Source organism: Canis aureus, chromosome 33 (genome assembly GCF_053574225.1).
Source record: "Canis aureus isolate CA01 chromosome 33, VMU_Caureus_v.1.0, whole genome shotgun sequence".
Lineage (NCBI taxonomy): Eukaryota > Metazoa > Chordata > Mammalia > Carnivora > Canidae > Canis > Canis aureus.
This window is the reverse complement of record NC_135643.1, coordinates 11,881,401-11,906,665: the sequence shown is the minus strand read 5'-3', so window position 1 is coordinate 11,906,665 and position 25,265 is coordinate 11,881,401. Positions and strand designations below refer to the sequence as shown.

The 25,265-nt window shown below is 38.6% G+C and overlaps 1 protein-coding gene across 3 annotated transcripts; it reads left to right on the top strand.

The window, feature by feature from the left end:
• The first annotated feature begins 13 nt into the window (after positions 1-13).
• On the top strand, positions 14-25,265 carry PPM1K (protein phosphatase, Mg2+/Mn2+ dependent 1K). 3 transcript variants are annotated; one of them, XM_077882837.1, is made up of 8 exons: positions 14-206; positions 1,396-1,522; positions 7,601-8,119; positions 9,042-9,142; positions 16,267-16,432; positions 16,792-16,936; positions 18,278-18,412; positions 21,558-25,265. In XM_077882837.1, the coding sequence occupies exons 3-8, from the start codon at positions 7,680-7,682 to the stop codon at positions 21,687-21,689; spliced, it is 1,119 nt and encodes a 372-aa protein (XP_077738963.1). In that variant the 5' UTR covers positions 14-206; positions 1,396-1,522; positions 7,601-7,679; the 3' UTR covers positions 21,690-25,265. The 3 variants fall into 3 exon arrangements, with proteins under 3 accessions (XP_077738963.1, XP_077738962.1, XP_077738964.1); XM_077882836.1 differs by lacking the exon at positions 1,396-1,522 and having other exon boundaries at positions 15-206; XM_077882838.1 differs by lacking the exons at positions 14-206; positions 1,396-1,522 and adding an exon at positions 813-917.

Below are 25,265 nucleotides of genomic sequence, written 5' to 3'. Positions count from 1 at the left end.
TCAGTCAGCGGGGGCGGACTTCCCCTCTCCATCTGGCTCGCTGCGGGCGAAAAATTCTCGAGATTTTCCAGCAGGAGAGCCAGTGGCTTGCTAGGTGCTTGCTCCAGAAACATCGGGGAAGGCAACCTGATTTACCCAGCAGGAAAGCCGCTTCCCCGACCTCCGGTAATCAATTAGAAAATCCCCAGGGACGTAACCATCGCGAGGTAAGAGCCTAGAGAGCGCACGGCATTTATTTCTAACAGTTTGTGATATTATTTCTAGGCAGGGTCGCACCCCTGCGCCCAGGGGCTGCGGAATCGAGAGTAAACGGAGCGGTCGTCAGGGAGGGGAGGGGAGATAAATGTAGGTTCAGATCCCCCCGCCCCACAGTCAGGGTCTGGGCTCTCCGTGCGCCGCTTTCTGCCTTTGGACGAAGGTCCAGAGCAGCGTGTCCGGCAGGGCCCACCCCGGCTGCGCTGCGGGCCGCGGGCGTTTCCCAGCGGGACCCCCCTCGCTCGGCCTTGAACTTGACTGCAGGCTGGAGGCGCCACCCAAGCGCGTGAAGTAAGTCGGGGTTGGAAGGAAGGAGGGACCTTGGATGGGATGGTGGAAAGGGCGGGGGCTGCTGGTTCGCGGTTCCCGGTAGCGAGGCTCGGGATTGCCCTGCGCGCACCCCGGACTCGAGGATGCTGCAGGGGGTCAGCGTCGCGGCGCCGCCGCAGATGCGGAGGGGGTGAGGGAGACGTGGCGACACCCGAGATCTGTGCGCCGAGAGGGTGGTTGGGAGGCGGAGACTGGGCGGCGGAAGGTGCTGGAGGGAGCCCAGCCATCTGCAGCGCTGCGCGGGCGGGAGGGTGTGCTTCCTGCCGTGTATCACACTGGCTACTCCTCTGTCACAGCCTGCGAGCCAGCCCAGGATCCCGAACTGTCCAAGGGTGAGCGTTTCAGGGGACCAGAATAGAGCAGGATGCAGAGCCCTGGTTCGTGTCGATCCGAGGATGTGCGTTTTGCATTGCCAGGAGAGGCCTTGTGGCTGCTGATGTTTTTTTTTAAACGGTCGCTTTATGTAGATTAGAGACTTCCCAGGAGGCGACAAAGACTAGGCTCCGCGTGGAAATAGCCAGGGAATTTGGAGTCCCTAAAGCTCCCCTGGCGTTTCTGAGCTTCAGACTGAAAATGCGCAGCAAGGCCTCCCAAGCCCTTTGCACCCATCCTTCACCAGTACGGGGGAAGGAATGAGATTGTCGTCGGTTTCAGAACGAGTGACAAGTGAGACGGATTATAAAGGTCTTGAAAAAGAGTAGTGATGTCATGGTATTAGAGGAAGAGAACAAATGAACCACCGGGTGATAGTTATAATTTTTTGAGTAGTGAGTTCTTGCTAATGATTTTTTTTTTTTCTTGCAACTGTAGTCACTTTTTACTGATGACCAACACAAGCACCTCCCTTGACTGGAATCTTAAAGAGGAAAGAAGAGGGAAGATATGCTGTTGATGTAGTATAGAATGTCAAGGAAAATCCCTTAAGTGAAGTGTAAAGGTACAGGTTTGGAATGTGGTCTGTGAGTCATATCCACATTAACAAAGATGTTTTAAAAGATATCTATGGAATTAGAACAATGAATACTTCTGCTCTGACTTTCTTTCCTCTTTTCACACATCTAAACATGTTCACATCAAACCCAAGGGGAATCATTTAGGGTTTTTATTGTTGTTCTTTCCCTCCTGTAGACCTGTTAGAGTTTCTTTCCCTTCCTCCCAGCAGAGTACTGATAAGCCATTGGAGTCCACATTTCCTGAAATGCTTTTGGGAGTTTCCAAACCATTTGAATTTAATTGGGATGCATGTTGTCTTTTAAAAAGTTGATAAAGGGGATCCCTGGGTGGCTCAGCAGTTTAGACCGTGATCCTGGAGTCCTCGGGATGGAGTCCCACATCCGGCGCCCTGCATGGAACCTGCATAGCAGGCTCCCTCTGCCTATGTCTCTGTGCCTCTCTCTCTCTCTGTGTCTCTCATGAATAGATAGATAAAATCTTTAAAAATAAAAAAATAAAAAGTTGATAAAGAAATATTTGCTTTGTGAATATTAAAATTAGCTTATATTTCCTTTGCAGAAGTTACTGATGTAAAGATACCGGAGTGCTGCTTTATAATGGGCAAATATGAATACTTTCTTAAATATCTTTGCTGGGGGGATAAATCTAAGCAGCTTTCTCTAGTACGGAACTGTAGAGTGCCTGAATAATTTTGGCATGTGCTTATAATTAACAACAATAAATTGCCCTTTTGACCTGCTTTCAGAAGTCAACAGTTTAACTCAAATCCCAAGTGCATCCTTCTGCCAGAGAGAGTGAGTGACTCTCTTATCCAAAAATAAATCTGGACAGCTGAGATATTTAAACCATTGAGGGGTTATAAAATGGGAGTGATATGAAAATGTAAAATTGGCATAGCAATCTTGTAGCTGTGTATGAGGCTTTTTATTTTTAAAGATTTTATTTATTTATTCATGAGAATACACAGAGAGGAGAGAGAGAGAGGCAGAGACACAGGCAGGAGAAGCAGGCTCCATGCAGGGAACCTGATGTGGGGAGTCTGATGTGGGACTCGATCCTGGGTCTCCAGGATCAGGCCCTGGGCTGAAGGCAGCGTTACTGAGCCACCGGGGCTGCCCAATGCTTTCTATTTTTTTTTTCTTTCTATTTTTAAATCAAGTATGTACTTCAGAAGTTTACTACAAACCAAATGCATGTTTTTCCCTTCCTGATCGATTTCACCTGAGATTTCCTACTCTCAGGATGTGGGTTTTCAGCAGTGCCCTCATGCAGAATCTCTGTGCCTACTCTCGTGGTCTCAGAGCTTATTTCGAATTTAACCCTCTTTGCTGAGAATCCTTCCTGCTATTCAGAATTGGTGAACCAGGCGCCAAATTTTTCACTTGTCAAAAGTTCTGTCTCAGGACTTTAAAGTATCAGATTAAACTGATAAAGCGTTAAGGAAGAAGATGGAGAAGGCCTGGTCACACAAATCAATGTGAAAATGATGAAAAAGGAAAATGTTTTCAGGCATTTATTTATTGATAGCACGTAGAATATATAGGGTTTCTGTTATGTACATATGTATGCGCTTATTCACACATTTAAAAAATGTGATAAAAGTAAATTTGTGGGTCATACATTTTTGTTTTTTATTTTTTTATTTTTTTTAAAGGTTGTATTTATTTAATCAGAGGAGAGAGAGAGAGAGAGAGGCAGAGACACAGGCAGAGGGAGAAGCAGACTTCATGCAGGGAGCCCAATGTGGGACTGATACTGGGACTCTAGGATCATGCCCTGGGCCAGAGGCAGTGCTAATCCACTGAGCCACCCGGGCTGCCCACATTTTTGTTTTGATTGGGAAATAAAAAGGAATTTGGTAAAGTTTGGTCTAGAAGGAAGATTGTCCCCCCTCCCTCTTTGTTCCCTTTTGGTATATGACTATCATTATAGTTTAGGTTGCTGATATAAATAGCCTGTTCTGTCACTAGGATTCCAGCCAAGTTTTTATTTTCTTGCTTAGCATAGTTTTTTTACATTTTATTTTTGCTAGTAGAATATGATGTGTGGGTAATGCAGTCTTATGTTCTTTGTTGATTTAACTCTAGCCCTGACATTTCTGTGTCTTCAAATAAATGGCTTTCAAGCAGGATAACTTCTGCCCCTTGACTCTTTTGGATGACTTTTACTTTCAAAGTTTGAATATAAAAGTTAAAATGAAAAAAAATGGCTTATAAAAATAAAGTAGCCTTGATTTCTGACCGAGAGATTGACATAAAGGATTCCTGAATAACTTTTTTTTGGTTTGCAGAATGATTTAAGCACATGCCAATTTATAATTGCTGAACTGACAAATAATAAAATACCTCTTACGTGTTTGTCAGTTTGTTCTCCACTCCTTTTGTTATGAAGAACACTTAATGTGTTTTTTTCACCCCCACACAGGCTTGGGTTTTTTTTTTTTTCCCCACATCATAAAGTATATTCTCCTATCTGCTAGTCAGTGTGTAGTCATTTCTGTGGGCATTTGGAGAACCGGGGACAGCTGATTGGCGGATTCCTAGCTTGAATCTCTGGAGGAAACTTTTCTTGATGTGCAGATTTAATTCAAAGTTGTTTTTTAGCTTGGGAACACAGGTCCTCTTTGAATTGTCACCCTGGGGAATATGGAGATAAATATGATTTAGTTATATTGCATTGGAAATACACAAAGTCACCTGCTTGCGTAAGTGGTGCTGATCTAGCTTTGTAAACTGACTATATATCTGGCTCACATTTCATCTATGCCAAAAGCATTCCCTAAAATAAATGTTTTCCTATGACTATTCCCCTTACTTTCTGAGATTATTGTGCAGATAATAAATGAGGAAGGAGGCCAGGTTGATGATTGATTTTAGAGCATGCAGGCTTTTAAAGGAACTGCCCAATTTACATTTTATTTCATTCTTTTTTTTTTTTTTTTAAGATTTATTTACTTATTTTGATGGGGGAGAGCAGAGGGAGAGACTCTTCCAGTAGACTCTGCACAGAGCGAAATGCGAAGCTTGACCCCCTGCCTGAACCCATGAGATCAGGACCTGAGCCAAAACCAAGAGTCCAAAGCTCACCTGACTGTGCCACCCTGGCACCCCATTTTATTTCATTCATTTTTTTTAAAGATTTTATTTATTTATTCATGAGACACACACACACACACACACACATACACACACAGAGGCAGAGAGGCAGAGACACAGGCAGACGGAGAAACAGGCTCCATGCACGGAGCCCGATGTGGGACTCGACTGGATCCTGGGACTCCAGGATCAAGCCCTGGGTGGAAGGCAGGTGGAAAACCCCTAAGCCACCCAGGGATCCCCTGTTTCATTCTTTTTTTTTTTTAATTTTTTTTTAAAATTTATTTATGATAGTCACACACACACAGAGAGAGAGGTAGAGACACAGGCAGAAGGAGAAGCAGGCTCCATGCACCGGGAGCCCGACGTGGGATTCGATTCCGGATCTCCAGGATCGCGCCCTGGGCCAAAGGCAGGCGCCAAACCGCTGCACCACCCAGGGATCCCCCCGTTTCATTCTTAATAACGTTTCCAGTGGATATTTGTTTCCTGCTAAAAGTGCGACTCTGTCTTGTTGTTTTATTTTTGGAAGAGAGAGAGTAGACGAGTACCCTAGAAGAGCTGCAAAAAAATTTACTTGTTATTTATTTGCTTCTAATTCTAGAATGCTGTTTAAAGAGGTGAACGACTAAAAAAGTGGCCCAAGGCCGAATATAGAATATAGAACACATGATTTCAGATTGAAGCCAAAAGAATAGTACTTTGTTTATACAAAAATAGACTCCTTATATTGTGTACCTGAAACTAATATAATGTTGTATTGTCAGTTATATCTCTATTTAAAAGAAAAAGGAGTAGAACTTCACTGATTTCTGGTGCACTCTTCAAATATGAGTGGTTTCGAACAAATGCGCCTTAAAAGTTTTATTTTTTTACTGTAAGGTATAAAGCTGCTTTGTGAATTATCTCCATCAATAATCAGTACTTAGAGGATGCCTGGGTGGTTGTCTGCCTTCAGCCCAAGGCGTGTGTTCCCAGAATCTGGGATCCGGCTCCTTGAAGGGAGCCTGCTTCTCCCTCTGGCTGTGTCTTTGTCTCTCTCTCTCTCTTTCCGTGTTTCTCATGAATAGATAAAGAAATCTTAAAAGAAAGAAAGAAAGAAAGAAAGAAAGAAAGAAAGAAAGAAAGAAAGAAAGAAAGAAAGAAAGAAAGGATCAGTACTTAGTTCTCTAGTGTAGATGGTATTGTAGTTTGAGACTTCTTCACAAGTCCTTACCTTTATTTAACATATTATTGCTGCTGAATAAATATATAATCTTCAATCAGAAGCAAAGGATTAAACTCCCTTTTTTTTTTGTAAATTAATGTGTTACTTCTCTTTGATACTCGATAACCGGAGATAGTATGTCTCCTCTACCCCTAATATTGTCATAGAAGAAGTGAGTTTCAATCTTTTAAAGTAATATAATGCTAATATCTACTGTTTTATTTACTGTTCCTACACAAAGCTAGACTGATTTCCAAAAATTTACTTGAAAATGATTATTTGAAATCTGCAATTCATTTACCTGTGCATTCACTCAAGCTGGGCTTTGTGTGTGTGTGTGTGTGTGTGTGTGTGTGTATGCCTTATGCTAAGATGTATGTTTTCAAGTCCACTTTTTATTGTGAAATAATTCAAACATACAATTGAGAGTAATATAATGCCTGTATACCCTCCACCAGCCTGATCAAATCTTGACATGATGCTATCTTTTCCATTTGGTTTTTAATACATAAAGTAACAGAACAAAGCACCGTGGAGTTGAACTTTTGCCTTGAACCTTATTTGTATGGAAAACTGCCAGAAACACAGCCCTTCCTGCAGGGGTGTAGAAGTTCCTCCTGACAACACCCAGGGGAGGATTCAGCTTTGGGACAGAGTCCAAAAATGGAGGTGCAAAGTAATAATTTCAAGGAAATGTAGTCTGGTCTCAGGTGCTAGCTGCTGCTGTAGTAGTCCACAGCCAAAACAGGGGCTAGGCTGCTGGGCTGGTGGATTGCAGACCAGTATCTGTTAACGTAAATGCACAGATCAGTTGCTCATAAGTCACAAAGGTGGTGCCACCAGTACCAGTGATCACACACATCAGAAGTGGCTCATCCATGTGCCTGTGACGGTGTTTGCATGAACAATTCTACATTAACCATAGTAATGAAGTACATGAAGTTTAGTAAGTTGACAAATCTTGAAACAGAATTTAGATCCTAGATTGTGTCTTTGCTAAAACTTGGGCACTCTGAATACGGAACTGTCATAACTATTCTATTAACCAATTACTTTCAGGGCTCCTAGGTGGCTTAGTCAGTTAAACCTCTACCTTCCACTTGGGTCATGATCCCAGAGTCCTGGGTTTGAGTCCTACGTGGGCTGTCCACACAGTGAGGAGTCTGCTTCTCTCTCTCTACCCTTTCCCCCTGCTTGTGAGATCTCTCTGTCTCTCTCTCATGCTCTCTCAAATAAATCATACATAAATAAAATCTTTAAAAACAAACAAAGCCAGGTACTTTTCTTATTTCTTTCCCCCTAAGAGACTTCGTTACTGTTAACATTTGCCCCTACCTTTTCTTCACAGCAATGGAGTTGATGAAGGGAAGACTATGTAGTTACACCCATATTCTGTGTTCTTGCTATGGAAAAGTGTCGGCCTGCTGGGTTAGCAGGGAGCTGGCCTGAAATACAGAATCTCAGTTCCACCCTAGACAAACTGAATCAGAATTCGCATTTTAACAAGTTCCCCAGGTGACTGTAGGTTAAAGTTTGAGAGACACTTGTTCTATATGACATACACATATTGCCACATTTTTATAGATTTTAAATACTGTGAAAGGGGTAGGTAAATCAATTTGGTTTTGATGCACTGTTCCTGGAAGTGGGCTGTTGGGTGCCGCATTCTTTATGGCCTTATGTTTTGGTAATATCTAATGATATATCAAGAATTGTATGTGCAATTACTGATGGAGTCTCTCTGTCTCTCTCTACTCAGCTGCATCATTTTTCCTGAAGACATTCCATTATTGTTCTAGAGACCTTTCCCTCATCCCTGAACTCTTTGGAGTTGAGTTATGTCAACAGCTGCCTTAATTACTTTGGTTAGAAGTGGTGGGAGCCACGTGAGGAGGAGAGTGCTGCTAAGCTCCCGCCTCCTGCAGGACGACAGGCGGCTGACACCCACCTGCCACGGCTCCACTTCAGAGCCTCGGTGTTCGCGGTTTGACCCGGATGGTAGTGGGCGTCCAGCCACCTGGGATAATTTCGGGATCTGGGATAACCGCATCGACGAGCCCATTCTGCTGCCGCCCAGCATTAAGTACGGCAAGCCGATCCCCAAAATCAGCCTGGAAAACGTAGGCTGCGCCTCGCATATTGGCAAACGAAAGGAGAACGAAGACCGGTTCGACAGCGCCCAGCTAACAGATGAGGTCCTGTACTTCGCGGTGTACGACGGGCACGGCGGACCCGCAGCTGCTGATTTCTGTCACACCCACATGGAGACCTGCATCATGTATGTACACTTCGTGTGTGCTTTATTATTATTTCTTAGATATTTTATTTATCTGAGAGACAGAGAGAGCATGGGCAGGGGGAGGGACAGAGGGAGAAGAAGGCTCCCTGCTTGCGGGGCTCCATCCCAGGACCCTGGGACCGTGACCTCAGGTGCCCCAAGAATGCCATTCATTACTGATGATTATCACCTTTCCACAATGTATGTTCTTAACAACTCCCCGGGTGACCGCATTGACCAGAATCAACTGCACTTTGATTTGTGATCATTTCAAGCAAAGTAACATAAAGTACATGAGCGCATGTACTCTGAGAAGCATTTACTCCTACCAGTGCATGGCAAATAGTACTTCAATAAATGGTAATTCTTCTTTCAAGGGGTATGACTAGCTTTAGTTGATTGACATTCATATGGAGAAAATGCATTTAATGAGGGTATTTTGGAGCTCTTTAAAAAGTTCATTTACTGCAGTGATAAGTAATGTATTTTGGGGATCATACGACTTGAATTAAAAGAGGGGGAGAACATAGGACTATGTCTTCGTGTGTATAGTTAATTATGCCGTGAAATTGTTATTCGTGCTGTCATAAGTCAATTTATTCATATATTTTTAAAATTTATTCATATTTTTGAACTTAGTGGTGTATTTTTATTTGAGGGAACTTTTGACCTCTCAGGGTTGTGGATAGAAAGTATTAATCTTTGAGCATGGAGACTTGGACTTTTATTTCATTGTTCTTAAAGGCTTATCTCCATGCCTAGTTATTTCCTAACTTGATTTGTTTGTTAATCTGTGGATTTTAAGCATCTGGAAGGCAAACTATGGAGGTCTACTGTATGGAATAAAAGCTAGCCAGAGGGACCTAGATGAAGAGAAACCTTAATAAGATGATTGTTTGGGACTCTCTTCCTCTCCACAAAGGGATTTGCTTCCTAAAGAGAAGAACTTGGAAACTGTGTTGACCTTGGCTTTTCTAGAAATAGATAAAGCCTTTGCGAGGCATGCCCACCTGTCTGCTGATGGTAAGTAAAACGATCACATTCCTTTGGGTCCTGGGGCATGTCTAGTTAAAGGAAACAATTTAAGCCCCTTAGGGGTGGGAATGTAAGTTTATATGTGAGGATGCTTATGTTGAAAGTGATTTTGAATGACTTTAAATGCTGTTTGGAATCCAAAGTAATGTTAGTACCTCATTTTTAAATGAAGTATATTGGAGAATTTTTCAACAATTGAAGCTCTAAAATGGTTCTGATATTGAATTTAAATTTTAAAAGGATGAAAAAATGTTAAATTTGCTCTTTATGTGAATAGGAGATCCATACTATGGGAGGGTTTACTGTTTTTGGTTTTTTAGATGAATCTGATGAACAAGTACTAAAATACACTATAGGGTCATCTCATTTAGCTACGAAATAATTGTCCAGACAAGAAGAAAATTGCTAACTGGTCCTAAGTAAGAAAAGACAATGGCTAATATGCACTACTTTGTTTAATTAAAAGAAGATATGTTTTCTCCCACTCCTAAACATTATTTCATCTTGCATCTTGTGGTAACTAGTGATAGTTTTGTTTTTATTTGTTAAACACAAGGGCATGACAGCTGAATTTTTAAAATTTGTGTACTGTATGTCCTTAAATTTTAAAAGTAAAATGTTTCTGATTTTGACTAAATTTATCAAAAACATTCCGAAAAACATAGTGTTTTTCATAGAAACATAGAAAACTAGTGTTTTCTAGTTAGTTGGCCCCCAAATCTTTTGCTCTTAAAGGTAATCTTGAAAACTTCTGCAGTGACCATGTAAAACTTCTGCAGTGGCCATGCTACAGACCCCTTAACTGATGAGGAAGTGAGTAACGCAATATTAATCTGTGTTTGGCTCCTCTCTTTATTTAAAGGAAGTCAAAGCACCAAAGAAATGAACATTTCACAATTTTCTATTGGAGAGCATAAGAACGGAAAGCCTCATTTCACTGATAAGGCCAGTTACAGAGTGAGGGGCTGGGATTTCCCTGGCACCCACAGTGGCTTCTCTCACGGGCATGTTCATGATGAGGGTTCTAGAGGATGACAAGGTGGCTCTGTTTGCCATCTTATAAGATTTTTCCCGCCCCTTTTTTGAGAACCTCACTGTTACCATAGTTCTTGGAAAAGCATCAGAGTCCACTTTCTTTGTTCAGGGATTTGTTTTCTTATTTGTAGATCATTCGGCCCATTTTCTCTTCTTCATTCCTTTGGACTTTTTTCCTTCCAGCTGGCTCCTCACCTTTGAAAATAGAGGTTGAGAGAAGGTAAATTGTAGGTATAAGATTGAACTCTTGTTCCTAATGGTAAAACATAGGAGGTAGAAGAGAACAGTCAAACACTTTCTTATGGTTTTAATTTTATGACTCTGAATATTGGCATGCTCTTTTTTCATTCATAACCAAGTTGGCTGTATCTCACTCACACCAAGATGTTTATTGGCTGTAGTGCAGGTGGTGTGCACCAGCTGTTCTGTAAACAGGTAGAGCCTAACAGCTCTACCTGTCATAAGAAAACCTGAGTTTACCATGGGAATGTGGGGGCCAATGATCAAAACATTAACCCTTCATGGGTGCAGTCAGTCCTTTGGTAAAGAATCTCATTGACGAAGTTGCTTAAAACTGAGATTCAGCATTAAATATGAGAGGACCCCTTTCATTTTATTAAAGAATAAATTAAAGGGAATTTTATCAAAGAATAAATAAAGAATTTATTAAAAAAAAAGAATTAAAAAAAAAAAAGAATTTATTAAAGAATTGTTAAAGGGAATTTTGAACTTTCTGAAAAAATTTGTTTAACTTCCCTACCTTAAGAGAAACTTTCTGAAGGTGCCTTACTCGTGGCTGTACAAAGAAAGTAATCCTAAAATGCCTAAAATGTAATTTTTAATAATAAATTTAAACTCCATTTAACTTAGTGCATCTGTCATACGCTTTGAGTTAATGATCTCAGAATTTTCATAAGATAGCCTCAAATTTAGTTTTCATTCAATGGCCAATTGTTTGCAAGTATAAAGGAGCACAACAGAATGAAACCTAGTGTGCTACTAAAAGAAAGGGTCTACTATGACATTGTTCTTAAATCTTGTTTTGTGTGTATTCTTATAGATCACTTGGTCTATGTGTGTGTCTTTAAATAAGAATTTTGAGAACAACTTTAAAATTTATTCTTAGTAAGTTGCCAAGGCTTTTAACATTGCTAAAAATTGCGTTTTGATATTTGGGGCCTATTTTATCAAATATATTAAAGTCACTGAAGATAGATGCTGTAAGTTGTTTTAATTTTTCAATTTGTGAATTAAAACAAATACTGTTTCAGATTTCAAAGTTATTTAAATTAAAAACTTTTTTTTTTTTTGGTTTTTAGTAAGAACTGAAGCTGTATCAGTATTATAAGAGTGGATAATATTCTTTTTGGGATAGATATAGATAGGATCCAGTGCTAGTTAAATAAAATTGTGAAATAATACAGTTTGCCCTCTTCCAGTTTTTTTTTTTTTTTAACTTTTCTATCAGCATTAGTCCCATTTTCCCTCCTTGAGCCATTCCAATGAGCAGTTTAAAAGTAGGGACCATGGTTTATTCATTTTGAATCTCCAGTGCTCGGCACCCAGTATAGAATCTGGAAGGTACTCAATCATTATTTGGACTGACCTGATCTCCATGCCTGTTCTTTCTCACCAAAGTTATTACAGTTTATTATTTGATTATCCAAGAGCTGATTTAACCAAATTTTTAAAAGAAGATTTTACTTATTTATTTGAAAGAGAGAGAGAGTGAGCAAGAGAGCAAGCAAGCATGAGCAGGGGCAGGGACAGAGGGAGAGGGAGAAGCAGCCGCCCCACTCAGAGGGGAATCTCCTCAGGGCTTGTTCCTAGGACCCCAGGATCTCCACTTGAGCCTAAGGCAGACACTCAACTACTGAGCCACCCAGGCACCCCTGATTTAACCAAATTATTAATGTATATGTTTTAATGAGTTATCACTGCTGCATGGATTTGAATTTTAAGTAGGGGAAGCCTGAAGAGAGATTGGTTAAGCCACAGGAATAAGTCAGTAATAATAGAATTTGGGGTATAAATGGGAGGAGTACCCCTCAATTATACTATATTAGCTTTCTTGAGAAAAAGTGAATAAAATAAAGTGAACATAAAACGTTTTCTTCAAGAGTTTGGTCCAAAGCTGTCACATCTGCATAAAGTGTTTCAAATTATCCCATTAGCATTTAAAATAGTTACTATTTCAGTTTAAAATGAGGGGGTTTGAGGAGACTAAAATCAGAATGCCACTTGCCAAAAACAGCAAGAATCTTGCCCTTATGAAATTGCTGGCTATTTTTATTGATTTGTTGACACATTTTGAAATTACCCTTATTTATGAAGATAATTTCATCATCATCTTTAGGCATTTTTGTATTCAATTTATGCCAGTCACATGTATTTTTACAGTTAATGAAATCAGCCAGTAAATTCCAATGATGTCCCATTACTCTGCTGTTTATCAACAAATTGTCACTTAAAGCAAACGGGGTGGTATAAAACTGAGATTATATCCTTTACATCCTATAAACTCTTCCAAGTGTTTCTAGATTGCTTAAGCCTTGAAAGCAGCAAAACTCCCCAAGAGACAAATGGATCAAAAAGAGAAGACTTGCTCTGACGTTCAGAGCGTGAGATGTTGGTGGCAGCATCGTGAGTCCTGTTGGAAACTTCCGTGCTCTTCACATTACCTGATCTCTACAGAATAACCAGTGTCAGAAAAGCAGTGTTTTCTAGTACCCTTCTTATACTGGCAGCAGCCAAAAGCAAAAGGCAATAGGGACAATATAGAAGAGATACTTATTGTGCTGTTACTGCTTCAGCTCATTACTTGGATTTTGGTGTTCATGAGTCATACATGTCTAGAACACCCACATTGAATAAATATTGAAACTGTATTGATTTATATATATTATCATTTATGCAGTAAACAATAATTACCCAGGGGGGGTTATGGTTTGCAAAGTAGAGCTTTTACTCTTATGTTGCCATTCAAAAACTTGATCATTTTTCTTTTGATATGTTGACCTGCAACACCGGGGAAAAGAGAGCTGCAGAAATACCCGTTTGATGAATTCCATAAACTCATCAACAGGCACTAGAGCTCAAGAGCCTTACTAGCCTAAATTTAAACAATTAATTTAAATTAATCAGTCTACTAAAAAAAAAAATGCCTTCAGCATCATTAACAAATATGCTACTTCTTGTATCTGGTATAGGAGGTGCTTTGATTCCTTCTTGATCTATATTTGAATCCCAGTAATTTGGTGGTATACTGTAGTGTGCATCCTTCTCTAACTATGGACTATTTGTCAGATACAGATTATTCACTGCTGTACCCATGTATTTTCCCATTAGTTATTGGGATAGTTCTGATATTGGTACCAAACAAATTGACGGTGCCCTTTATTCAGCTCTGTAAAGGTACTGATTTACTTCTCAGGACTAACTGTTAAAGTGTGTGTGAGTGGTGTGCGTGTGTGAGGGAGAGAGAGAGTATGAGTGTATAGATGTGTATGTTATACCGTGTATGTGTTTTGTATGCCTGCATTTGTATATAGTTTTTCCTATGGTGGGACACTGTGAAACTAAGAAGTTTTACTCTGTGATGAAAAACTAGATTCAACTACAAAATACCATCAACTTGGGCAAACTGAGTCTTGAATTCATTGATTTGGCACCTCCTGGAATATGATATAATTTGCCAGTGAAATTTTCATCAAAATAAAAACCCTTCCCCTTATTTTGCAGCTCTTTCTTTGCCCTCCCCTGTGTTGCAGGTTTGTAATGTTTGAGCACAATTCCTGGGTGAATTTCCTATTTGCCTCTGTGCGTGTTATTTGTGGCAGAGAACTGTGCCCGGTCAGCAGCTCTAGACCTGGAGCCCGTGGACACTATATGCTGGGCTTCAGTGGAAAGAGAGATCTGCTTAATTTTGTCCCAGGTGAAGGAGTCCAGCGGTTCCTAGCCTGGACTACTGGAAGGTTCCCACAGCCTCTTTGTCCCATTAGTTGAGATGACTTGCAGTAGGAAATGTCCAGTGAGTGTTAAGACCTTATTGAAAGATGTCTTAGTTTTATAGTTTTTGTTGTTAGGGTAAAAAGTGAGAATTTTTACTTCCATGTTAAATGCTAAATGAAATAAATGCTTATTTAATATTTATTTCTTAGATGCTTAGCAAGCCAGAACCAACAGTTAGTTTTGAAAACTTTCCCATAAATCCTGGGATTTTGGAACTGTGAAGTTGGATTGGTAAAAACTCAAGCTCTTTTACATTCCCGGATGGCAGAGCCATGAATTACAATAGAATCCTAAGCAGCGAAATTTGGAAGTTTTCATTTACGAAATTTTAACTGTTTTGCTCTAGTTAAAAACCACTTTTTAAAAAGCAGCTGCTGACCATTTAATAAGCAAAGGAGAGTAATACTAAGTTCCCTGGACAGGTAGCATCTGAGTGAATGCCTGTGCTCTTTTGTTTGGTGCTTCCCCATCATTGGAAAAGATCACAGTGGTCAAACTGTGAATGTTATCTCATATAACATTTTGGGAAACTCGAAAGTTAACTTTTGTAATATGAACATCACTGATACTTATGCTAAAACATGTATTACGTTACACAATGACAAATAGGTTATATGTTTTAGCATCGCTGAGATCCTACCTTGCACAACAGTTCCAAAATCAAAAGATCAATGGGAAGATAGTGCAACTATAAATGCTCTTTCTTGATAAATTAGATTCAGCATGGATATAAAAGATTAATTAGGGTTTATTAATGTTTTTTCCATTTCACTTTTCTGATTAAAGCAGGCATTTTAATATACCAATTGGAAAAATATAGTTTTATATCTATATATCTATATCCTTCCAAATGCACTATTGATGAAATTTTTTTAAAGTGTCTTTTTGCAAAAACAAAACAAAACAAAAAATTGGAAAGATTGAGCCTCAATCAGTCAAATCAATAGCATTTCATTTTTCCTAAATCTACCTTTTAAAAAGAAATCATCTTTGGATGATCACCTGAACATTTTATTTCGATGCTTTAAAGAATTAACCATATTTTTGAAGACAATACCTGCTTTAAATAAGTTATCTTTTCAGTTTCTTCCAATTTGCTTTACCTTGTAGCCCTTAATTTCACAGTATTCTCACTTTTGGCAAGGCTCGATGCACCTTCAAAATTTTTAGCAAGTGATAAAGAACTTAGATGCGGTTTGAAGAAATCAAAGAAAGATAAAAAAATGCAGTTTGGATTGGATGAAGGAAACAGTGGCGACCTCCAGCCAAGTGACATTTAATTTTGTTATTGGTCAGAGAAAATTAAATGTGAATATATCAAGCGTTTGGGAAACTAAAATGAATATTATTCTCCACCCCCTGTATTTTCCTAATATAATGATGGTTGTAACTTTGTTTCATGTCTGGGGAGGACAAAGATAAATAGAAAAGAATGTGAACCTTTAGCCATTTTAGGATTTTTTTAGTGAACATTTGTAAAATTAAAACAATTGTAGAAGGAAAGAATATAAAATACAGTGCTTGAAGAGCAAAGGATACGTCCTTGTCATTCTTGCTTAGCTTATTAACTGATAATACTTTGACAAGATCGGAGTAAGAAATGGAAGAGAAAGCCTTCTAAGTACATAGAGATCTCAGGAAAGTCAGCTTGCCTGAATGAGCTCAGTAGACGTAAGAGTCATTCTGCCATTTTAGCCAATCTAATTAAAGTGTAATACTTTTAATACTGGCACCCAATGTACACACAAAGGTGTCATAATTATAAGCTCGAGTCAGCTTTAGTTTATATGAATAGAGGCCGTTTGGAGACTGTGATGCACTTTTTACCAAATTAGGTTAGCGACTTTTTCTATTTGCATGGAGCCTTGTTACTGAATTAAATACTTCCTTCTCTGCATGCTTTTACTTACATAGTTCATTTGCATTTTATTTGCATAGATCTAGTTAAATTAGAATGATACATTTCAGCATTAGTTTAACATGCCTGTGTTTTGTTTTGTAATAAAAATTCCATATCCAATTATTTGACTGTCACTGACTTATACTCTTTTTCATAATGTTTGCAGCAACCCTTCTGACCTCTGGGACTACTGCAACAGTAGCCCTGGTGAGAGATGGTATTGAACTGGTTGTAGCCAGTGTTGGGGATAGCCGGGCTATTTTGTGTAGAAAAGGAAAACCCATGAAGCTGACCATTGACCATACTCCAGAAAGAAAAGATGAAAAAGAAAGGTACCACCTCCACTGATCATTCTATGAGGATGCTGTTTATATAGTTCAAGATAGAAATGAAACCTTACATTTTATTTTCCATTTATCTTAAGATTTTATTTTTTTTAAAGATTTCATTTATTAATTTGAGAGAGAGACAGAGAGCATGAGCAGGGGGTAGGAGCAGAGGGAGGAGAAGCAGACCTTCCGCTGAGCAGGGAGTCCAATGCAGGGCCAGATCCCAGGACCCCGGGAGCATGACCTGAGCGGAAGGCAGGTGCTTAATTGACTGAGCCATGCAGGCACCCTAAAACCTTGCATTTTAAACTGATTCATCTTAAGTTTAATCGTGCCTTCATTTCCTTTCTTTCTTGGACCAGGATCAAGAAATGTGGTGGTTTTGTAGCTTGGAATAGTTTGGGACAGCCTCATGTGAATGGCAGACTTGCAATGACAAGGAGTCTTGGAGATTTGGATCTTAAAACCAGTGGTGTGATAGCAGAACCAGAAACAAAGAGGATTAAGGTAACAACCTACAACATTTGATACACTAGCAAAGAATGAATGCAGGATTGTTTCTAGCTACAGGCTTTCTTAGAAGACTTAATTGAAGCCAACATGACTTTTTAAAAATATGAGTAGTTGGGCAGCCCTGGTGGCGCAGCGGTTTAGCGCCGCCTGCAGCCTAGGGTGTGATCCTTGGGCCCCGGGATTGAGTCCCACGTCGGGCTCCCTGCATGGAGCCTGCTTCTCCCTCTGCCTGTGTCTCTCTGCCTCTCTCTCTCTCTCTCTCTCTCTCTCTCTGTGTCTCTCATGAATAAATAAATAAAATCTTAAAAAAATATATGAGTAGTTTGTGGAAGGATAGATGAATTCTTCAGATAAGAAACTGGCCTACTGTATGATGAAGTGCTTGGTTTTTGCTTTATGCTGCTCTGGAATTCACCTGTTAGAATGGCTCTACGGCCCTTCCTCAGCTGCACCTGATCATCCAGTATCACTACCGCTTGGAACCTGACCTTCACTTCCCTTTTATGCCAGGCTAAATAATTGCCCGCCTCCATTTCTCGGACATCTTTTGCGTTTTACTACTCAGTGCCCCATTACACTACACTTCCCTCAACATACACTCAGTTGTGAGCTGACACTTCCCTCTCTGCAAGTGCTAGGCTCCCAACAATGGCAGCAGGTGATTGTTAATTGAATGATTTATTTATTTATTTTAAAGATTTTATTTATTTATTCATGAGAGATAGAGAGAGAGAGGCAGAGACACAGGCAGAGGGAGAAGCAGGCTCCATGCAGGGAGCCCGATGTGGGACTCGATCCTGGGTCTCCAGGATCAGGTCCTGGGCTGAAGGCGGCGCTAAACTGCTGAGCCACCCAGGCTGCCCAATTGAATGATTTCTTATCTTATACCTACCTCACTTATGTTCATTTTGTCTAACAAATACTTACAGAGGGTTTACTATGTGCCAGGCTCTGTTTAAAATAGCTAAAACTACTCCATTTTACAGAGAAAACAAATCTAGAGCATAGGTGAACTTAACCTATGTTTGCCTCACCAAAAAGTAGAGGCAGATTTCAAACTCAGGAGGCCTGACTCCAGTGACTATGCTCTCAACCATTGCAACGTGCTACCTCTCATCATTTGGCTGTCTAGCTTTTTCTTTTGTGGTGTTACTAAGTAAATGTTAGGTTTGTCCATGGTGGTTGATGCCGCATGTTGCTAATTTTGCCCCAAATCTAGGCCTTCCATTTTCACTGTTAAGCTTTGAAACATAGAAACTCTCAGCAAATAGATAAAATCTTTGACTTTTGATGATTATTCAAAGGCTGAGTCTAGGTATTTGGTTCTGATTACAGCTACATCATGCCGATGACAGCTTCCTGGTCCTCACCACAGATGGAATTAACTTCATGGTGAATAGTCAAGAGATTTGTAATTTCGTCAACCAGTGCCATGATCCCAACGAAGCAGCCCATGCAGTGATTGAACAGGTGACCTAGAAGAGCTTCTGCTAGAAAAGTCCCAAATTGGGGTGGTGTGGGGGCAGGGTAAGGGATGAGGGGAGAACCCAGGTTCAGGTCTTGGTACAGCCTGGAGGGGCTGCTATAGGCTTGAGATTTCTTTGAAATCTGTGTTTTGGCTTCAGTATTACAATGAATTTTACACTTGACTACATAATATTTCCAATTTTAAGAAGTTTTACGATTCAAAAAAAATTTTTTTTTAATAAATCTCCCAAGTTGTTAAAGTAAAATTAGTGTGCCAGGGAATGTGCTATGTTTCTTTTTTGGATTTGTACACACCTTGAAATCATAGTAATAGCAATAGTAAATTATAGTAATAGTTAATAGGAATATCACATACTATATGTCAGACACTCTTCTATTCACATTTTAACTCATATAATCATCACAGTAATCTTCTGAGGTTAGAGCTAGTATTATCCCTTTCCACAGATGAGGAAAACCAAGGTACAGAGGCTGAGAAGTTAAGGATCATATTCAAGATCACAAAACCAGGGACTCCTGGGTGGCTCAGTAGTTGAGTGTCTGCCTTGGGCTCAGAGCCTGATCCTGGACAGAGTCCTGGGATCGAGTCCCACATTGGGCTACCCACAGGGAACCTGCTTCTCCTTCTGCCTATGTCTCTGCCTCTTTCTCTGTATCTCTCATGAAGAAATAAATAAATGAAAATCTTTTTTTAAAAAAGGGATCACAAAACCATTAAGTTGCAGAACTGGGCTTCAAACCCAGACAGCCAAGCTCCTGGATTCAACCACTGGACCATTAAACTAGACTGTTCCAAGTAAATATCCAGTATAGGGATACTCTAGCATAGTCAATGTTTGGTTTTTAAAAATGGATGTGTGAAAAAAAACAAACACATTTAGAAAGATGTATGGATAGGTTATGTATTAGTACGTCAATCAGAGCTAATACTCACTAAAGAAAATGTCAAGTTTCCATGTGCTATTTAATATTCTATATGGATAGATAGATCTTTGAGGTTATAGTCATCACTGATCATTAGAATCATGCTTTAACAGCTATTTTTACATTTCTCAATTTTTACATTTGCAACTGAGAAGGCAAATTTAGCCCAAACTTTTTTTTTTTTTTTTTTTTTTTTTTTTAAGATTTTACCTGTTTGAGAGAGAGAGAGCACAAGCAGGGGAGCAGCAGGCAGAGGAAGAGGGAGAAACAAGCTTCCCGCTGAGCAGGGAGCCCAATGTGGTGCTGGATCCTAGGACCCAGGGATCATGACCTGAGCTGAAGGCAGACACTTAACTGACTGAGCCACCCCTAGCCCAAAATTTTAAAGGCTAATATTTTGTAATTAAGACATAAGACCTTACCTAAAAAGCATTATTTGCTTGAAAATAGATGGGCAAGGATGAATTGTTCTTTTGATTACTATGTGTGTTCATGAGATTACAGAAAGGGGCCCAATCCCATGGATGATCACTTCTTTCCTAATTTCACCTCTAAGTGTGTTCTCATTCACATGGGCAGTGATATTTTAATGACTGTGTGCTATTCTGCTATAATTGTATACCTTAATCCATTTACTAGTTTCCCTAATAGCAAATTTAGTTTATGTTCACTTTCCCATATTATACAGGAGGGAACACTATATAAACATTCTTGTATCTATTCATGCATATCTATTCCCTTCATATATTATTTTCTTAGGTAAAATTCCTAGAAAATTGCTAGGTAAAAGGATACACTATATTCTAAAACTTTAATAAGCTTGCCCAATTGCCCTCCAGAAATGCTATTCCAATTTAAACTTTTCTCTAGTATGTTTATAAATTTTTGTTTCTCCAAATGCATATGGTTTTTTGCCAGTTTGATAGGTATAAAAATCAAATTTTAGTGTTATAAACTTGCATCCTTTTTCTTTGTTGGTGAAACTAATCATTTGTTAGCATTTGTGTGTCTTGTCTGTGTAAAGCTTTTTTTCCATTATTTTATAGGCATATTTGTCTTTCTCATGGTTGTTTTAACAACTTCCTATATGTTAGATATATTAGTACTTAGATGTTGCAAAAAAAATTTTTTTTTGGTCTTTCAATTTGTTTCTAAAACTTTTTAATATATGTTTTAAAGATTTTTAAAATTTATTTATTCATGAGAGACATAGAGAAAGAAGCAGAGACATAGGCAGAGGGAGAAGCAGGCTCCCCATGGGGAGCCTGATGTGGGACCTGATCCCAGGACCCTGGGATCACGATCTGAGCCAAAGGTAGATGCTTAACCACTGAGCCACCGCAGGCATCCCATAAAACTTTTTTATATTTTGATGCTTTTTATATCAGATATTTTTATCCACCTTTTCCCTCACAGTTTTGGCCTCAAGCTGTTAATTCTTTTGAAATACATTTGCTGTTGAATATAATCACAGGCACATCTTACAATGCTGACTATGTCATTTGCTATTTGAATTAGTTCCTTTTTTTTTTTTTTTTAAAGATTTTATTTATTTATTCATGAGAGACACAGAGAGAGAGAGGCAGAGACACAGGCAGAGGGCAAAGCAGGCTCCATGCAGGGAGCCCGATGCGGGACCGGATCCTGGGACTCCAGGATCACGTCCTGGGCTGAAGGCAGGCGCTCAACCCCTGAGCCATCCAGGCGTCCCTTTGAATTAGTTCCTAGAAGTGATTTATAATTTTCCTACTGTAGGAAATTTAGTTTATGCCACTTCTCCATTTTGTAGGGAGCATAATGAACTTTGTCATTTTATCTTATACACATTCATTTCCTTAGGTTATTACTTTTTACCTTGTCTTTAGTCTCTATGCTAAATGCTTTATTTTCTTCTTCAAGAGCTGCATATCTTTTATCTTAGTCCACCAGTATTTCTGTTGCCCAAATTGCTACAGTGGAATATAGTTAATACGATTGTTTGGGGGTTGGGGTGGGGGTGGGGTAGTCATCTGTTATTCTATGTGCGATCTAATAAACTGTATGAACCTTGATACATGTTGAGTGAGTCATGAACCACTGCAAAGTAAGTGGGTTAGCAACTGTATTTTGAATGAGATTATAACCTTCCAGAAGAATGGTAGTTTTTCTCTGTACAGACTCTGATTTTCCATATTTTTCTTTTCCTTCCTGTCATACCTTGCAGGCTATACAGTATGGTAGTGAAGATAACAGTACTGCAGTAGTAGTGCCTTTTGGTGCCTGGGGAAAATACAAGAACTCTGAAATCAACTTCTCATTCAGCAGAAGCTTTGCCTCCAGTGGACGATGGGCCTGATTGCTGGCTATAACTTTGAGTTTCTGTGGAAGTGTTTCTCACTGAGTATGTCAAGCAACTTACTAGATCAAACAAGTCAGCTGTGCCTGGGTTATTCTGTGGTTCACTAGATCAGTACACAAGTCAGTGTAAATGTAGTAACTATTTACATAGTAGTTTTTCATAAGTATCTGCCATATTTATGTTCAACTGTACAAACTCAGTATAAATGTGTAATTCAGCTATTGTGAATCTCAGAGTTGAGTGAGCAATTGAAAAGTGGTTTTGACACACTTGCTGAGTGTTAAATTTCTAATCATGAAAACTCTTAGGCAGCTACGAGTTTCTTCTGATCATTTTTGTTCTTTATTCATTTGAACAGATTTTTGCCTTCAAGCTATTTAATACTAGTAGGTATTGTGATGGCTCTGCAATATGTTAGCTGCCGGTGTTTATTTTTAATAGTTCTACCAAGGAGTAAGTGTGAAAACTGAGTCCTGTGTGACTATATTTTGTATTCTAGACCACTTACTGGTAAATTTCACAATGCAAAAGACGTTAATGCAGACACTATGACACTGCAAAATTGTATGCATATTTACAATAGTGCACTTTCGTATTTCAGTTGTGGCACTTGGGCTCCATTCCCCCGACCCCCTTCATTCCTCTTCTCCTGTAGCTAAGAGTGCTATACAGATATATAAGACTATTCCTTTATATCAGAAAAATATGTACAGGGTGAGTCTTTTGGTCAAAGCTCTACAAACTTAAATACGACGGTATCAAGTATTTTGTATAGTTTCCATTTGTCATCTCTGTTTTGTGTTCTGTATATAGTATGTTTATGTCACTTTTTGTATAGAGTAAGCAAGTTGGAAAATGTGTCAGTAACAATAATAGCACATTGACTGATAATGCTACAGACAAAGTGTGAGGTTCATGTCTCCTTTTTGCTTATTTCTATGATTCATAACAAAGAATAAATCTAAAATATCAAAGCATTCTATATTTCAGCTTGCTAATGTAATTTAGGAATGTAAAACTATTCTTTATATCTGCATGTAAGTTTGCTGTTAAAATGTGAATCTCTACATGCGTGTTTGGAATTATATCTGCGGTTTATCTTGGCAGACAATGTAAATTTGTTGTTTGTGTGGGTATATGTACATCTGTAAATTCTGGAGTAATAGAGAATTAAAGGGAACAATCCTGCATAGCTCCTCCACCAGTTAGCTTTAAATTATTAATATGTTTATCCCCAAGGACTCTTGACAAATGGAGGGCAGTTTTATAGCAGAGAACCAATGGTTATTGGCAAGTGAGGAAATAGAATTAAAATGGCTGTAGGAGATACTTTATGGTGGGTAATTGATGTGGAAAACACAGAAGCAGACTAGCATGTTGAAGCTACATTGCTATATGGTAATTTGCAAATAATAGGATGTGAGAAAAATACTGAGTGTTAAGAATAGCGTGGAGTTTTGTTATAGAAACAAACAAAACAAGAAACCAAGAAGATGAGAAGGTTGGCAGAGTGTATAGCTCCCACTCTCAGTTCTCATGGTTGGCTTGTTTTCTGTCTTTATGTTTTATTTAAGGTTTGTTACAAGGAAGACGGCCCAAAATATTCACACCTTCTCACCCCTTTTTGGTAATGGAAGAAAATAAATCTTGAGTTTTCCTACACATATTAATCAGAATTTTCCTTTGATAAAAAAGGTGACAAAGAAATATTTCTTTCTTTCTTTTTTCTTTTTTCAAGGAAGCTAAAGTAAAAAAATATTACAGAAAAGAAAATAGTCTCCTGTTCATTGTCTGGGAAATGAGGAACCAAAGGTAGGCTAAGAAAGCTGGAAAACTTTCTTGCTCTTTCTGAATTAGGTCCCTAGAACCTCCATATGGAATATAGAGAGTATGGAGAATTTCCAAACTCATAAGAAAATGAAAACTCTAAAGCACAAAATGACATTCTGAAAATGGAGGTTTCATTTTTGATTTGAATTCTTTATTTTTTTATTTTTTTATTTTTTTTAATAAATTTATTTTTTATTGGTGTTCAATTTACCAACATACTGATTTGAATTCTTCACATGACTATTCCTCTCTTTAATTTTCAAAACTAAGGGTGGAAGTAATGTTGTCAAGCTCAGAAGTCACTGATGCACTGAGGGGAATTGCCAGATTTAACAAAGAATTTGTAGGATTGGATAGGCCTTGGTTTGGGGAGGATTTTGCTCTGCTTCACCTGAAAATCTTTTAAAACTCGAAATCAGTCAATTTTAACTAAAGCATAAAAACATACTGGTGTTTACTTTTTAAACAACAGTATTGAAGTATAATTTGTAGGTTACCCTAATCCACAAAAGATGATAGGCCTACATGTATTAGGCTTCTAGGTCTGTTACAAGGAATTATGCAGATAGTAGTGAAAAAAAAGACTGTTCTAAATACCATTTTCTAGTTATAACTGTGAATTTGCCATGTGGCTATTACCATGTGGGTGTAGGTATAGTACAGATTATATTAATGTAATTAAACTTAAATCCATTATAATTTACATTGCTTTTCATTTATATATAGTATATAAATCATCTTTATCAAACGTGTCGCCAAACTATTTGCCAACATTCATTTGGCAAAATATTCTTAAAATCATGATTTTTCACATGTACAGGTTCTTAAGTACCTAATACATTCAAAACTAAATGCAGTCCTGCTCTCTATTAACTGTGTATGTTATAAATTTTTGTGTTTAAGTGCTTCAAAGTCTTATGAAAAAAAAAATAGTTTGTTTTGAAGGGAACAGTTTTGAATTTCTGTACCCTATGATGTGAACTTCTCTCAAGTTCCAAAAGTAAAAGGAAATTACATGCCTTGAAGAATTATTAGCACATAATCTAACTAGAAATTATTTTTTCTTTTTTCTTTTTTTTTAATAGAAATTATTTTTCAAAGTGGAATTTGATTTTTTTTTTTTTTAAAGAATCTTGGCAGAGAATGATTTGGCCTATGCTAACTCCTCAATATCAAGACATTTAGTTTCCTTTCTTTCTTTTCTTTTCTTTTCTTTTTTTTTTTTTTTTTAAGATTTTACTTATTTATTCATGAGAGACACAGAGAGAGAGAGAGAAGCAGAGACACAGGCAGAGGGAGAAGCAGGCTCCATGCAGGGAGCCCGATGTGGGACTTGATTCTGGGACTCCAGGATTAGGCCCTGGGCTGAAGCTGGCACTAAACCGCTGAGCCACCCGGGCTACCCTAGTTTCCTTTCTAAGAATGGACAAGGATTTAATTTTTTTTTTAATAAATTTATTTTTTATTGGTGTTCAATTCGCCAACATATAGGATTTAATTTCATGGTAATATGATAGTAAGAAAATGCTTCAAGGAGGAGTAAGGGGAAGGGATGGTTAAAGTTTAGTATCAAACAGTTAAATACAAACATGGATTTGTATTTAGCACTTCAGTTGTTCACATACTCTTATCTGTGGAAAGGGACATAAGATTTCGGTTGGATTACATTTATTGTATTTATTAGATTCTGGATTTATTAGTCATCTGGATGACTTAAGCAGAAATAAAATGTCAGAAATAAAA